This window comes from Liolophura sinensis, chromosome 5 (assembly GCF_032854445.1).
Source record: "Liolophura sinensis isolate JHLJ2023 chromosome 5, CUHK_Ljap_v2, whole genome shotgun sequence".
Lineage (NCBI taxonomy): Eukaryota > Metazoa > Mollusca > Polyplacophora > Chitonida > Chitonidae > Liolophura > Liolophura sinensis.
Window position 1 is genome coordinate 3,442,065 of NC_088299.1, and position 17,692 is coordinate 3,459,756.

At 39.2% G+C, this 17,692-nt stretch overlaps 1 protein-coding gene across 1 annotated transcript; it reads right to left on the reverse strand.

Moving 5' to 3' along the window:
- Nucleotides 1–3,979: 3,979 nt before the first annotated feature.
- On the reverse strand, nucleotides 3,980–17,104 carry LOC135465556 (beta-lactamase domain-containing protein 2-like). The gene is made up of 8 exons (XM_064742798.1): nucleotides 16,768–17,104; nucleotides 12,758–12,949; nucleotides 12,244–12,343; nucleotides 11,266–11,371; nucleotides 10,800–10,922; nucleotides 7,388–7,575; nucleotides 5,214–5,459; nucleotides 3,980–4,939 (listed from the first exon to the last, which is right to left on the reverse strand). The coding sequence occupies exons 1-8, from the start codon at nucleotides 16,908–16,910 to the stop codon at nucleotides 4,739–4,741; spliced, it is 1,299 nt and encodes a 432-aa protein (XP_064598868.1). The 5' UTR covers nucleotides 16,911–17,104; the 3' UTR covers nucleotides 3,980–4,738.
- Between the last annotated feature and the right edge of the window lie 588 nt (nucleotides 17,105–17,692).

Consider the following 17,692-nt stretch of genomic DNA (forward strand, 5'->3'; position numbering starts at 1 on the left):
ACTCAAGTAAGATCCAGCTTGTTAACACAGGCTGCCGACACCCAAGTACAATCCAGTTTATTAATACAGACTGCAGACACAAAAGTACAATCCAGCTTGTTAACAGAAGTTACAGACACTCAAGTACAATTCAGCTTATTAACACAGGTTACAGACACACTAGTACAATCCAGCTTGTTAACACAGGTTACAAACACACTAGTACAATCCAGCTTGTTAACACAGGCTACACACACTCAAGAAAGATTAAGCTTGTTAACACATGTTACAGACACTCAAGTAAGATCCAGCTTGTTAACACAGGCTGCCGACACCTAAGTACAATCCACCTTGTAAACACATACTACAGACACTCAAGTACAATCCACTTGTTAACACAGGTTACAGACACACTAGTTCAATCCAGCTTGTTAACAGAAGTTACAGACACTCAAGTACAATCCAGCTTGTTAACACATGTTACAGACACTCAAGTACAATCCAGCTTGTTAACACAGGCTGCAAACACTCAAGTACAATCCAGCTTGTTAACACAGACTACAGACACGACGTTTCGAGATACGACATAACCACAACAGAGTGACATTCCTTCGCGACGTGAGAAAAATAACATTCTGCTCGTAGTGTTTACCTAAACACAAAAACAACTTTGTTAAAAGATAGGTATGTAGACTACAGTTTCCTGAATCGGCAACGTCATTTTCAACTGGGACGTCTCTCCCCTAAAACTGCGCACTGCCCTTGTAATGTTTGGTGTACGTGTAGGTGTACATGCAGGCTTAGGCCGTAATGATTTTAGACTTATTGTTTTTGATTAGCCATGTTCGTCGCCATAAAAAAACAACAAAAAAACAAACAAAACAGAGATCCATAATAAATGGCATGAAATTCACTATGTCATTGGTTATAATTCTTACATTCTTTGTATGTCTCCAAAAGACCAAGTATTTCTAACGAGGTGTCGATTTTGGCCTACGTTTTTGACACGCCATTTTCTTCTGAATGACGGTGTTGTTCCCGCGTGTGTTATCATGTTTGGGACTGCGTCAAACACAATCTGGTGACTGTGACTACTGACTTTACTCATGTTCGTCAGATGTTCTGCACCGTCAAATTAATATCTGAATTATTTTACAATATTGAGGAAGATGCTGTCGTTTATCATTTCAAATCTATTGGCCTAAATTATAATATATAACTCTTATTATTACCATGTATTTTTCTAGATTATACATGTACCTTTTCAAAAAATTAAATTAAAAAAAAATTAATCTCACATCTGTGGTGTTTTAGCTGGCCAAAGTTGCGTTCACACAATGTATGTGCTTATGTATAAGATCAGTATTAAACATAAATGTAGCTGTAGAGCAGACTGTCTGGGATCAGTCTGATATTTTTGCTTTCAAATATTGGCATGTGTGGAGTCAGGGTCCAAACGTGCAAAAGGTAGGGCTTTTGATATATCAAAATTTCTGGTCACATGACACTTTCACCCAATAGCAAGCTCTTACAATTTTTGAGCCGAGGAAGATCATATGCGAAAATTAATTATGCTTTGGGTTTTGTGCAACTGCAATTTCAGCTCGATTTCTTGTGTGGTTTTGGTTTATTTATTTATTTGATTGGTGTGTTAGGCCTTATTCAAGAATATTTCACCTATACGATGGCGGCCAGCATTCTGGTGGGTGGAAACCGAGCAGAGCCCGGGGGAAACCCACGACCATCCGCAGGTTGCTGACAGACCACGTACGGCCATAGAAGAAGCCAGCATGAGCTGGACTTGAACTCACAGCGACCGCATTGGTGAGAGACTCCTGGGTCATTACGCTGCTCTTGCGCGCAAAGCCAACTGAGCCATGAATGGTTCTGGAGAAGATTTTTCAGTTTGCATATAAATCTAATATGGCCACCAAAGCACGTGACATGTAACAGCCAAAAGTCGAATCTCCCAAGTCGACATGTTGGTCCATAAAACACACAAGTTTCATGAATTTCTGTCAAGTTGTTTTCGCCGCAAACGTAATAGAAAGTTATCCCTTATGTCTGTGTTAAATATGTGTTTATACGCATGCTTGGGTTTTACGTCTTACTCAAGAATTTGCCAGTTATGTGGCGACGAGGAGTCATTAAGTGTGTGTATATTATACTGTGTCGTTTTGTGGCAGGGCGAGTTCATGCCTCCACTGAAGTATCACACCGAAGACACCAGACATGACACACCACCAAGCCACATTATGCCAACACCGGGCCAACTATGAATCCCTGTCTCCTTGCTCTAACCTCTCAGTACAAGTACCAGTTTTTGAAGTCTGTGGTATGAGTCGACCCGGCTTGAATTACAGGTCTCCCGACTTCGTCTATGTTAAATGAATAGACTTCTACTTCTATATTCGGGTAATGTCATTTAAAAACTGATAATAGAAAACCCCCTCACCATTGCTAAATTTCGTTAACAGTGTCGTCGATGTGTTTTAATTTACATATTTAATTTTAATTTACAATTTAATTTCCTGAAAATTTCATGTTTCTAATTTTCATATGTTTTCTATTTACAAGTCATTGAAATGACTTAACCAGAATCAGTTTTTCCGAATGTTACATGAGGGAAAATTTCTGCGAATTTTAAGAGCCAGCTCTTGAACGTATAGAGCAACTTAGAACATTGGTGTAAAATTCAACAATAATACAATATGTAAATTAAACAGATTATGATCCTGTTTGATCTCTTTAAATATAGCTGTTCACAACCTCTGATATGTCCTTACTTGAAACAAAATCGAAGTGACCATTTACTCGCTGGAAACATGCCAATATAAAGCCCGATGAACTGTTATATTCAATTCAAGAAACAACACGTTCCAAACTGCAATCGGAATACAAAGATACAGAAAATTTAGGAAAGGCTCATCTTTTTTCTTTATTCCTCTTTGTCGACTTTACCGGCAAAGTAATATAAATGCATACAATCAATGCCAGACATGAATACATATATACGCATACAATTAAATAACTTTTAAATCGATACAACTTCTGTATAAGTGTAACTGAATTAATTGAATTGTTTGTTATTACAACCATCAAAGTGTGTCGCAATAATAACACCACTTGATAATATAAGAACAAAACGTTCGAAACTACAGTCGGAATGTAGAAAGTTGAGAAGGCTCATTTGTCTCTTTTATTCTATCATTTCTCCACATCAAAAAATCTTACCTTTACACATTTATGTATATATCAATTATTAGAGACTACGTTTGTCCCCCAAAAATTGCAGGCGTTATCCGTATATTGTTATTTTTTATATAGCTAAACGCTCAAATAATACATCTGATCAAATTCTTGAAACGTGGCTGTTTTTGTTTTTCAGTTATAAACGTTAATAACTTTCTGGAATGTAATTCCAGGCACCACTGACAAAATAGAAAAGTGTTGACTCTTTATAGATTCTCTCGTTATTTTGCTTAACAGGTCATTTGTTACCCTTTGGGTGCTGTATATACTTTACAGAGATAATTTTATAACGAGAAGTCTCTGTTTTGTTTTACATTCGAAATGAAGGAATTTTAAGTGTTTGAACATTTTATTAAACTTTTTACAAATGCACACATGTATTGTCTGCCATGCCATTTACAGTATGAATCTTATGTCACTTTGATATGAAAGATTGTTTAATCGGTACAGATTGTTGCTTATACTATACGCAATACTAAAGAATTTTGCACTTATACGATGACGGTAGGTTTTATGGGTGGAGAAAAAAAAAGTGGACCGGGGTTCAATTTTAATATTTATTTGTGTGTTTATTTCATTTTTGTTTAACGATACAAAATAAATTTTCATTTATACCATGGCGATCAATTTCTTGAGTGACGCACGAGTGTACGGCATGCGCCACTGACCTTTTTCAAGTTATTAACAAGCTTTTTCCCACACGTGATGCACTCATATGTTGTGTTGAGGTGAAAGAGAATTGGTTGTGTTGAGGTGAAAGAGAATTGGTTTTCAAAAACATTAGATGCCGCTCATGGCTTTTTGTCACCAAAGCCCCACAAGCACTTGAGAGAACGTTGGAATCTAGAAATTACATGGCCATATTCCTACTCGGACCTTTTGTGTCCGAGCGCTTGAATTGTCTCTAGCTACTAGATCACGACCCTCTCCAGCTATTTAATTATTCGTATTATTAATAAAAAAAAAATCCCGTTGTTTGCTGTTGTGGTATAAATGTGTGACATCTGGTATTTCACAGGGATAAGATTTAGGGCCACTTTTGCTAAATTTTTATGTAAATGACAAATGAAACTATTCCATATCGCTTATCTAAATATACGGGCGGCTCCGATAGTTTTGAAGAGAAGCAAACTGTTGAAGGCTGTTCTTATTTACAAGTCGAAGTAGGTTAACTCTACACATGGTCTGATGTTTGGCTATGACGTATACATGTATATATGCAAATATAAAACTTATGCCATGTCCTACAGCCAGAAGGGTTTACTATTGAAGAAGGATTTTGGGTGGCATCATATCGGATTCATTTTAGCAGCGGATATTGATTTTAAATCATACAAAAACGTCATCACACACGTTGCACATGCAAATTATACTCGGATGAATCAGGCTTTTGTGAATAACTCTTAAAATGTTTTTAAGCTTGGCCATGTTAAACTGCATGAAGATGCTAGCAAATTTTCAGTGACACGAAAGCATTATATACTTCCACCTAACAAAAGTTCCACTTTTATGTTTGTTTTGCATTCTCGCTTTGCTTTCTCTTTCCCAAGCAGTCATAAAAGGCCTTCTCCAAAGGCACAAAGCGGAAGTCGTTGTTGGTGGCAAATGCGCTGAAATAGTTGGTAATAAAAGCGAGCCCGACTTTGTTGAAGGAATCGGCGTACCCCATTTGGCCCCCAGCTCCAGGTTGACCAAACACGTTCTGACCCTGAAAGTAAATATGACGGATTACTTTAGAAGTAGGATTACTGGAGGAAGTATAAGGCGAATTAATGTATGGGCTGATATCAACTGGGTGATTGAGTGAGGGAGTTAAGTTGATGGATATTTTTGTTGAAAAATATTCGAGCTTTTAAAAACAAAAAGACAAAAAAAAAACAAAGAAAAGAAAGTCAGGCATGCAAGAACACTGTGTGAACAGTTAACAATTAAATCTCAAATATGAATAATATGAACACTCGTGGGTTCTGAGATATACTTACCCATGGGTTCTGAAATAAGAATGTCCCGTGGCCGACAGAGCCATTAAATTTCATAACCAGTTCCTCTTTGCTTAAGGACGGTGTGCTGAGCTTCTCCACGACAGCATCTGACAAGATTTGTCTGCCTTTGTGCGCTTTCTTGGCGGCCACCAGTCCGGCCAGTTTTGCCACAGACTCGGCCGTGCCCGCACCGCTAGCGGCTGGAATGGGCGTGGCTCTCAGGTCTGGGTCCGCAAAGATGCCTGGCTGTTACATAAAAGGAAATATGCCATTCACAAAAGTCAAAGGTGGCAGACAGTTAGAAAATGCAATGAACATTTGATACAATGGCGGTTTTTTTTAGCGGTTGTAGACAATCTATTGATGTTAGAAGAAAACACAGCACTAAACAAAATGTATGTATGCATCGATAAAGAATACCGCATAAAGTAATAAAAAAAATATAATGCTTTATTTTTGTGATGTTGCATAACCGATATATTGCAGTTCAAAGTAAACATCATCCCTACACTGAGAAAATCGAAAGGGCTGCCTTGTAAATTATAAACAAACAGACTCAGGGTACTTCTATAATTCGTGGCCGCAGGTGTTTCCCCTAGCCGAGGTCTCGCGAACCCAGTTTTGCCTTTTAGCAATATGTACGAGGACTTCAAGTGACGCGACATCGGGTTTCCGTTTGCTCTAATATGGCACATTCCATACCCTCCTAAGAATTCTAATTACTTATTAATTCAGAAAATGTCTGTAACCTTTTAGGTCTGCTTTCACGTTATTCCGAAAAATCAGAGTTTATAGGCCTATATTGTTTGTTATCTCTTCAAAGTATTGTTGCCGGATTCATTTAGATCAATATTTGTACTTCATATTGGATTTCATGTTAGATAATGCAGATGGCTTGATTTATTTATTTATTTTATTTATTTGATTGGTGTTTTACGCCGTACTCAAGAATATTTCACTTATACGACGGCGGCCAGCATTATGGTAGGAGGAAACCGGGCAGAGTCCGTGGGAAACCCAGGACCATCCGCAGGTTCAAATGGCTTGATCAGAGCTATAAAATGTTCATGATGACTACCAAAGCCCCGAGGGCAGTAAAGGTGATCTCAGACATTCCATGCCAGAGACTGGGACAGAACTAGTTTAAGTCCCACGCTAAATAACTGACGGCTAAGCCTAATCAAGGGTCATTAGATATGCCAAATCAATGCAAGAATCTGGTTTTCGAACGTCGTCAGACGTTCTACAACGTGAACGAGCAAACAAAGTCTTTACTGGAAACAGTTTTTCCATGAAAACCAATTACATATCGAGAGGTTACATAAACGAACCGGCAGGTATTGCGTGGAAACGGACGGCCAATCAGATTCACGGAATTCATCGAATATGTAGAACCTAACAACGAATCGCACTGGTTTTCAAAACTTCATCTGGTGTTATACAAAGTAAACCTGGACAAAAAATTGCATCGAATCCGAAAAAAACTTGGAAGGGCTACTGCACGGAAACCAAGCCGGACCAAACAAACAGAGCCGATTCAGATCAGAATTTAAATGACGAATGACTATCGTTATTTCATGAGGAAAAGAAGAGGCAGAACACAAAGGTCGCACAAAAAATTACCGTAAATTCTGTGTATATATATATGTACTTTGACCGATTCGACTTGTCTTCGTTTTGCCTTCCACAACATCTTCCGAAATAAATTTTTCTCCAATTGCAGAAGATGCAAATTGAGTTGGAGTTTGATATACATTTGAGGGCTGTTTTAGAGAATTTTTATAATCAAACTCTTTTATCGCTAAAAGTGAAAGAAGTCCTACCGTACCATGTGACATGTCAAAAATGTTACGTTGATTGCATTTACAATGTGCAAAACAGTTATTAAACAAACTGTGTAGAAAACTGATGGGCCGAGTGTTTGTGAACATAAGATGTTCCTCACGGAAAATGATGTTATTTGTGCTTTCGGAAAACGTCGATACAGGTGATTGGAAAGTTAATGTCAACAAAAGTTGTTTAACATTTTTCACAAGTCACATCATAGTACTTTCCAATAAGATATCGTCTTACTAAAAAGCTAAAAAAATAGTCCCACTTCAAAATCTACAAAAGATCTCTACCTCAAAAATCCCTTTTTTGGTTAAACACTGCACTAAGCATTAACATCTCACCAATTCGTCTTTGACTAATCCGTTGGTGATGTTTTTGTACCACGGATCGCCAAGCATCATGCTGAATAGCATTTTACGATACTCTGGCATAAACAGGAAAGTATAGACAACATCCAACAAGGAGGGTTGGTGCACCCGAGCCATTCGGTACTGTTCAGAGTAAGGAGTGGCAATGAAGAAATCCAGACCTGGATGAAAGCAATTATGACACAATAAAGCCGAGTCGGCATTTCAGAAGTCTCGCGAGTTCACGCAGTTTTGAGCGAGATAGGGTGCGAGGTTCTCTTAAATTAAACTAACATGGCTAAAACGTGGGGTTTCACCGTAGATGCTAGACTGAATATACATTTACATCTTACACAGTCGTGTCTGTCAGCTTAACGGCGCTGTTAGCATCTCTCGTAAAATCACGTTTTTTAGCCACCTCAGCTTGCGATAGACCCCACCTTGTCTTGTCCAAACCTACGTGAACTTGCGAGAGTTCTGGTATGTTGACGGCTTATTACATACACATCAAAGATCGACAACAGTAAATCCATAACAATTGCATACAAGTCGGGAAACTTTAGCTGTCTAAAAGCAATTCGGTGCAAATCTACATGTGTAGTCCATTGTGCATTCTGAGGCAAATCTGCGTGTGTAGTTCACTGTTCATTCCGCGACAAAACTGCATGTATAGTCTATTGTTCATTCCGCGACAAATCTGCGTGTGTAGTCTACTGTTCATTTCATGGTAAATCTACATCTATAGTTCACTGTTCATTCCGTGGTAAATCTACATCTACAGTCCATTGTTCATTCCGCGACAAATCTGCATGTGTAGTCCATTGCTCTCAGGGGCAAATCTGCATGTGTAATTCACTGTTCATTCTGGGGCATTTCTACATGTGTAGCCCATTGTTCATTCTGGAGCAAATCTGCAAGTGTAATTCACTGTTAATTCTGGGGCATTTCTACACGTGTAGTCCATTGCTCATTCGGTGTAAATCTACATGTGTAATCCACTGTCTATTCTTGGGCAAATCTGCATGTGCAGTCCATTGTTCACTTTGAGGCAGATCTGCATGTGCAGTCCATTGTTCATTTTGAGTTAAATCTGCATGTGCAGTCCATTGTTCATTTTGAGGCAGATCTGCATGTGCAGTCCATTGTTTATCCTGGGGCAAATCTGCATGTATAGTCCATTGTTCATTCTTGATTTTACGAGAACGCACATGCACATTTGTTACGCGACAGAACACTGCCAAAGGACCTGGGATAAAGCCCAGATTGGGTCATGCCGAAGACTTTAAAAATGGTACTTGTTGCTGGCGAGGCAGCATGGGCGGTAAGACCCAGAAAATATGACCAGTTGGCCCGGTATCAGTGTAATGCGACTGGACATTTGGTGTTTTCACTCTTCGGCATGATACTTCACTGGCTGCAGCACTTTGGCGGCATGGTATCGCACAAAGTATATGCCCATACACTTAATGACCCCTCGTAGTCATAAGACTGAAAAATTGTTAAGTACAATGTAAACCACAAGCATACATACAAAGGCACAATGGTCAATTCAGTTTGGACTGAACACGCCATACTATCTCAGAATGTTGCATTTGGGACCACCTGGTAAGAAAAGCGGATAATCGACCCCAGAGAGGTACGATAAGAAAGTGCAAATTTCAAAATCTTAGATCAATTCTGTAAATTTCCGAATGAGAAGTTATATAACCTGATCGAAGCACCCACAAAACTTATACAACCATGCGCAGTAATAACCCACCAAAAATGCACTCTCGATCAAAACGCCAATTTTTCTCTCAAACGAGGCACTGTGTTCTTAATTTACAGTATGAAAATCAACGTTAACCAGCAAAATATTTTTACTGAAACGTTCATGTGGGTATGTGCTGTCAGTTTCCTTTTGGTTAACTTTTGTCTTCACATATAAAACATGAACTTCATAATGTGATCGGTTTTGTAATATTTTGGCAAGTTTAAAATCCATATTTCTGCCGTAGTATGTCAGGCACCTTTCATAGAATTAACGGAGTCAGTGTGGAGAACAGGTTGCACATCTAGGAAGAGTTCGAATCTCTGCGGTTCTATTTTCTTTCTTTGGAAGCATACTTTTGGCCGATTTGCGTTAAATAAGTGTCATCACGAATTAGAATGGATACTTATTATGGTATGGTAGTACGTGACGTGTGGCAACTATAGCGAAATCACACGTGAATCCTTGTTGAGAGCACAAGTGGTCGTCTAGCTATCATTAATATTAACATTTGGAGCGGAAGTATAGGGCTGAATGTTACAGTTATTTTTTTAATTGATTGGTGCAGAGCTCATTTATTTTTTAGAAAGTTACAATTGTGGTGAACTGATTTCCCCACTCTACATTGTCTAATGCAAAAAAGATATTTCAATGTGACAGGAGTAGTATACCATTTTTGGACTAAAACAACTCTCCAGTGCTTGTTTGGAGTCAGTAATCGCTTCTTGAGGTGTACATGCACTTTCTCGCACTGGGGCCTAGTCCCCGCCTTAATATACCAGGTTCTTTGGTATGGATCTCCTAGACAAATGGTTTGATTGTATAAGATTGGTGTTTTACGTCGTACTTAAGGATGTTTCACTTACATAGCGGTGACCAGTATTATGGTGGGTGGTTGCTGGAAGACCGTCTTACGAACGACCGGGAAGTAAGCTGGCACAAGTTGGACTTGAGCTTACAGCGAACGCATTAGTGAGGGTCTCCTGGGGTATTGCACTGCGCTAACACGCTAACTACTAGGCCACGGATGCCAACCGTAAGCAAATGAAACTGAACGTATATATTTATATGTTAACATGCATCAAAGAAGAACGGGTAAGATAAGACAGCAAACAATATCCGAGTTAAGCTATCTTCAACTCATGCTTGAGCGTTTTGTCCGATTGCATTCAAATTTGTTTCCTACATAATTTATGAGTTCGTAAGCAAGTGAAATTTTACAGCGTCCATGGAATGTTGTTATATTCTTTTATTGTTAGAATAAGTTCTCAGTTGAGGGTAATCTCGCAGTGAAATTTTCTTCATACTTTTGTTCCATGCATAGGAATTTCCACAACAATGGGGGAATTTCCACAACAATGGGGGAATTTTGAGCGGATTCCCCGACTATTATTTATAGGTTGATCCAAATTCACGCTAAAAGCTTGTGTATTTTTTAAACCGTTCATTTACGACAATATGCACACGTAACAAATGAATGTTTCTAGATGATGGTTAAACCACGTTAGTGTGGAGCGTGAGAAGAATTTTAAGGACGATTTTGAGATGAACCTTGTTGAGCTTAAGGTTAAGCGATTTTTTTTTACAGTATTCCCCCGCTAAAGTATTGACACAATGCAATTCAGGCAGCATTCGGAGTGTTCAAGAAGATCTTACCAAGTGGAACTTTGAGATCCTCCTCGTATATCTGATAAATTGGTCGGTGTTTGGGGTCTACTTTCCTTGCTAGGAAGTCTACATACATTCCAATTGTGAGAGCGTGGTATCCTATCTCAGTACCTGTAGAAGACAATCAGGTAAATAAAAGTCTCCAAATATTGAATATATGTTTTTAAAAAGATACGCGGTGAGCCTACAATGAAATTTACGCAGAATTGGTCTCTTACTTTCAGATCTCTCTAAATGTCTATGTGTTTGTAGATTTCCATGTTTTCTAAATATTCCACGAATGACATAATTAGAGGAGAGAAAGACATTTAGGCATTATATCTAAATTATTGCTATCTTACATAAATCGGAATAATATAGTTCATGGAGATTTATTCCTATATGTTCAAGACATCAAACGCTTAAATACAAATGAAGTCATGCCTCGTCCACTGTTAAAGTACATATGGCTTACCAGGCGGCCAGTGGGGCTTCTGTTCCGCTAGAATTCTTTCCACCTTGGCAGGATTGTTGACTACATCTTTAAAACTCACTGTTGAATCAAGTACGTACAGACCAGCCTATCAATCACAAAGCCAAGGTCTTTGTTGGTGTATTTCCGGTATAAAAACTCAGTCACATATGATAGAGGACTTAAACAAAGCCAATTCTGCTGGACTTTAAAAGTACTTAAAGTAGTCTTAATTTTGGATTACAAGCTAAATTTTGGTGATAAACAGGCCAACCCCATGTTCTAAGCTGCCAGTGCTGGAGGAAGCAACAAGTACCGTTTGTAAAGGCTTTGGTATGACTCGACCTGGGTTTGATCCCAGGTCTCCTGACTTCAAGGTGGACCCTCTAACAACTAGCTCACCGAAGCGATCATTTCTGATTAAAACCCCATTCCTCTTAACAAAGTAACTTGTTGGGGATGCCCATTAAATATAAGGCACATCAATTAAATACGGACATAAATTTACCTACAATGGACTACATGTATTCTGGGGTCGTCGCTACTCTGGTTTTGCTCTATATGCTTTAAGTCTTTCATATTGTATTCCTACATAAACCGGGTTTCTGCTAGTGGACTAAGCATCAACGAGGCCTGCTCCTTTTCCATTGTTTTCATGTTATTCTTTATTAAACGTGATGACAACACAATATTTTGAGTTATTCTAGACCAGTGAAATGACCCAGAAACCTCCCACCAATGGGGTCGCTTTGAGTTCAAGTCCAGCTCATGCTGGCTTCCTCTCCGGCCGTACGTGGAAAGTTCTGTCAGCAACCTGCGGATAGTCGTGGGTTTCCTCCCACCATAATGCTGGCCGCCGTCGTTTAAGTGAAATATTCTTGAGTACGGCGTAAAAGGTCAATCCAATACACAAACAAATACACGAGCTAACACAAAAATGAATGAATAAATAAATGAAAACATAAACATTCAGACGTGTACCTGATGACTGATCAGCATATTGACAGTCACATTTTCCTTGCCGTTCTGGGCAAATTCCGGCCAATATTTGGAGACTAGGTCGTCGTACTTCACGTAACCTCTTTAACATAAAGTCAGATGAACATAGGTCATTCACGCTTTTCCAGAGTTAAAGTTGATGAATATCACAGGTCTTAAACACATACGTCGGCACTGGATCCATCCTTAAAAAAAACTGGGACCGTACAGAAAATCTTCTCTCTGGGTTTTGAAAACCCTGGAGTACATAGGAGGCTTACATTAAAACTTTGCCGGTGTCAATAAAAAGCTGTTTTTATGATTTCTGTTTGTTTTGTCTCGTGCTGTATCAACAACATCAGCAACAAATATCCCTTACTATGATAAACTCTTAAACAAACATGTTGAATCATTAAACCAATCGATCAATCAATAGTATCAATTATGTCCAAAATCAAATTTGTCCAAGTTTATACCCAAAATGGCGGACAAGTTAAATTTCAGATCGAGAACTCACTTATCCACCAAGGTACTGAAGGCGAGAGCAGCCACAAACTTGGTTGTGGACGCCACGTGCGTAATGGTATTTTTCTTCCACTTGACTTGATAAGCCTCGTCTGTGTACCCTCCCCACAGGTTCACCACCAGTTCCCCGTCCACATACGCAGCGAAGGACGCTCCTCGCATGAAACCGCTTTTTAAGTTCTTTCTGTAACAAACAAAATCCCACACCAGATATGTAACCATGTTAATAAGAGTCAGCTTCCGTTTTCGTTCACATAATTGTAGAACGCGTTTACAAATTGTGGGTTTTTACACATATCAGACAGTAACATGTAACCAATTATCCATAGTTCGATTGTTTATACATAAATTGTTGTATATCTGATAGGATACTGGAATCCTCTCTTGCACAGGCCGACTTTTAGCTTCCATGTGCATATTATAGATGTATGTGTACCTCGATCGGTTTCATCTTTTAACCATAGCAATTTCCTTAACGACGGGCCTTGGTGCGAGACGACATGGACGTTTTACGACGTTGCCACGATGTCATCGCTCTAATGCGAATTTGCGCTCAATCGGTTTGCAGGCCATCTTTCATTGCTACAAACCAGTGCATTATATTACACTTATAAATGTATGTAATTGGCGGGATGCATGGACCTGAAGTATCAGAGTTGAAGTATCAGATCATCTGACATTCGCTATATATTCTCATTAAAGTACAAATACAAATTCAAGCTAGAGTTTTGACATAGTACCGTAACTCTCCTACTGGATGAAGAGCTAAAGAGCGATAGTTGAAGCCAATGGGCGAATCCGTGCAGTCCGGTAGTGTGGTACTGTTCGTATGGAATAAACATTAGCAGTATATGGACATTGTACTGACTAACTGTAGCCATTGTAGTGACTAACTGTAGCCATTGTAATGACTAACTGTAGCCTTCATTGCGGGGCAGCACAAGGCGTAGCTTTATAGAACAGTTTAGCACCTTAAGAGTATCGTGATGTGGCATTTGTCAGAAAATGCGCATATCTATATTTGATTGTAGCTTTGTCTTCATTTTACACAGCACAACAACCAACCCATTAAAACAATCCGTAAAACACATTGAGTATACATATCATATTAAGATTATACACTAAAAATATTTTTCTTAACTATATTTCACTATCTGGTAAAGACAATGGAATGGGCAAGAACGTGCAGAGCTTTCGAAATGTTACACTTAATGACACAGACGATGACGCAAAACAAGCTTTGCGCATCCCTCTAGGGCAACCTACCCATATTTGGGAAAACTCTGACAATAACAGAGTCAAATTAAACATCAGTGTCAGCAGTTTATGTTAGTTACATTTCTCCAGCTGTTTAATAATATAAAATATTATGTTTTCAAAAAGCACAGACAGGATGCTCTACATCACCACATAATGGTTGTTTAACAGGATATTTTATACATTTATATGAGAAATGGAAATATATACGCACCTTTTAGTCCATTCCATTGTCTTTCAACATAATTAAATTAATCTTAATTACTAGTGATTTAATATATGATGTATGTATTCATTGTTTAATAAAGGTTATTTTGCGCCTTTTTTGTTGGGCTATATGTTTTGTTTACACCAAGATATGGTCGAAAATAGATTTCCTGGTATCTGGCATCAGGAGACCGTTATTCTGTTTTTGTATGATGCCTAGCCACGGATCCGCGCGTGCATGGTTGACATCAGTATTGTTAACCACTCAGTCCACTCAGCATATACCGACGAGCCTCAGTTCTGCAGCTAGCTTGAGTTAAGTTAGATAGTTAATACATGTTGGATTCCTGTAGGCTTGTACATAACATACACACATTATATTTTGGGCTAAATGTATGCAACAACGCTATGGCAATGGCATGAAGCTTGTAGAATGGCATGAAGCTTGTAGAATGGCATGAAGCTTGTAGAATGGCATGAAGCTCGTACTACACTGGGAGGATATGGAGTCGCATGCGTCTTTACCCCACATGGCCTTATCCGTGGCCGAATTAAGACCGGTTCTCGACGCTATTGACTGCAGCCTATTACACACATCAACCAGCATTAAACACAATAAAATCACTGCGGTGTCGGGTATGTCGGTGGAATCTTGTTCACAATAATGACAACTTTGTGACACGCAGCTAGTGTCACACAAAGTTCAAACGTTCATGAAGAGATCTAAGCACAGGCAGCGGCTTACGTGGTTAATAAGTGATCCGGCCATGCTATTCTTCCTCAGTTTTTGATTGATGTTTTACTTGGTTAATAAGTGATGCAGTTCGGTGGCTTATTGATGCCATGCCATTTCATTTGATTTTTTTTGGCCTTTTCCTACATACTTACTAGTTAGGCGACTTATCAAGCTGTTTATTAGTAAAGGTAGTTAATTGGTTTGCAATAAAATCACTTTTAAGCGAAGAAAATTCTTTTTCACAATCGCATTAATTTTTTTTCACATAGGAAATTCATGGGGATATTAATATCCACTGCGGTGAAAATGATCCCCATCGGGGTATTTTTTCATTTGAAAAAAATAATTTCCTCGTAAAAAATAATTTCCTTATAAAAATGATTTCCTGTGTACAAAACGGACTACTATTGTGTGTATTATCAATCAACCAAGGTTACTGATAAAACAGCTTGATATGCCACCTTACTAGCAAGTATATATATATAGTAAACTGCCAGAAAATTCAAATATAACTGCACGGCACTAATATGCCACCGTAATGCAGCCATAGTATTCTTCCTTTTATTAGATTGGTGTTTTAGGCCGTATTCAAGGAGATACTCAAGAACTTATTTGCCGGCAGCCAGCATTATGGTGGGAGTAAAGCGAGCAGACCCCACGGGAAACCCACGGCCATCAGCAGGCTGCTAACAAACCTTCCCAGGTATGACCGGAGTGGAGGCCAGCATGAGCTGGATTTGAACTCACGCTAACCGCATTAACGAGAGGCTCCTGTGTGATTGTTCAGCGCTACTACGCCAACTAGGCCACGGAGGCTCCCTATACATAGGGATTCACTTTGCATATTTATTTAATTATTTATCTGATTGGTGTTTTACGCCGTACTCAAGAATATTTCACTTGCGGCCAGCATTATGGTGGGAGGAAACCCACGACCATCCGCAGATTGCTGGAAGACCTTCCCACGTACGGCCGGAAAGGAAGCCAGGATGAGTTGGACTCATAGCGACCGCATTGGTGAGAGACTCCTCGGTCATTACGCTGCGCTGGCGTGCTAACCCACTGAGCCACGGAGGCGCCCCCCCCCCCCACTTTGCATATAGACCTGCACAAAAATAAACACGTCAGATAGAAACATCACCATTCCGCAGATAAATGCGTGTCACATTTTTTGCTAAACACTCAGTAAACCAGTAGAAATAAATACTCCAGCAGAGAATTGCAAGTCTTTCTTTAGGTGCATGAACTTATTAGTAATATGAACATAGAATGCTATTTTTTTCAGCTCGTTCCACGTAAGAGGTTACTTAGTGATGTAGACTATATAGCCTACGGTCGGTACTCTAAATATATATATATATATATATATATATATATATATATATATATATATATATATATATATATATATACTTTGTGTGCGTAATACATCTCTCAAGGTTGAAAGACTGGTGCGAGCGTTGTTTGCTGGTGTGAAGTTGGTTAAGAGGAACTGGGGTGGGGTGGGGGGGCTTTATCCCTTATTCAAACAGGCCAAGTTGCGGAATTATTATTAACTTTTTTTTCAGAATTTTCCATAAAGGGCCTAAAATATCATCGAGTGTTTACGCTTATGTCAAACTTATGTCAAGCACTAAATAAGGCTGGTATTATGTTACCTAAGCAAATTAAGCCAAATAGCAATTAAGAAGTTTGGTGAACACGTCCCACGCATACAGGACACAAACACATTGTGAACATGCATTTATTGCATTGCCGACCAGGGAAAATGTTAAGACCTGCATGACATAGGTTACACTGACCTGAAGGTGTCAGCCACGTGTTGATACTGTGGGGTCCAAAACCCCTGTACGTCCAGCTCTGAGATGGGGTCTACTCTCGTTAGGTAGTAGTACACCCCCACCGCTGCCAGCCCCACTACGACGCTCCACTTCATCCACCCCATGTTTTGCAATCGTTCCGTCCTTACACAACTAAAAAGTGCGACAGAGCTTTTTGTCTGACAAATATTTTCAGATTGTCTATTGTAGGTTAAATGGTTTGGTTTGCTGAACCTCTGTAGCTTGATCTGTGTGTCATCAGACTAGAGCTACACAGGATGTAGGTCTACGGTCACACTCCTAGACACTTCACAACTTGTACGTGTATATAAAGGTGAGCTGCATGAAGGGGTCATGAAAAGACAGTGGGCCAATAGCTGCACAGGACGGGTCAGGAATGAGGACGACTGCTTATATTTCTTCAGGCATGCACATGTAGGTCAATATGAACTCATAATTACATCAGAAAGGAATAACATTTTATCAGTACCTATATAACTATCTAGAAAGGCATTAAAAGTGTACCACATTTGCACTGATTGATCAGCATGGACTGGAACATTGCATGGACTGTTTCAAGCATGCACGTGTACATGTAAGCCAAAGTGAATTCATACTCTCGGGTACAACGTTTCATCAGCGCATCGAACTATCTAGAAAGGAATTAAAGCTGTATCACAAGCTGAATGGTCAGCACTGAAGTGGTGTGGGATACCGGACCTTTAAATTACTTACCAGTTTATTTATTTGGTTGATATTTTACTCAGCAGTCCAAATTTTCCAACATTCACAACACGACACGAGCTGTTGTTAACACTGCCCCCCCACCCCCCCAAATTTCCCACATACATGAAGGGGAAAGATTTTACTTATTGTATTGTTTTGAATTTTTCACTTACATATGACG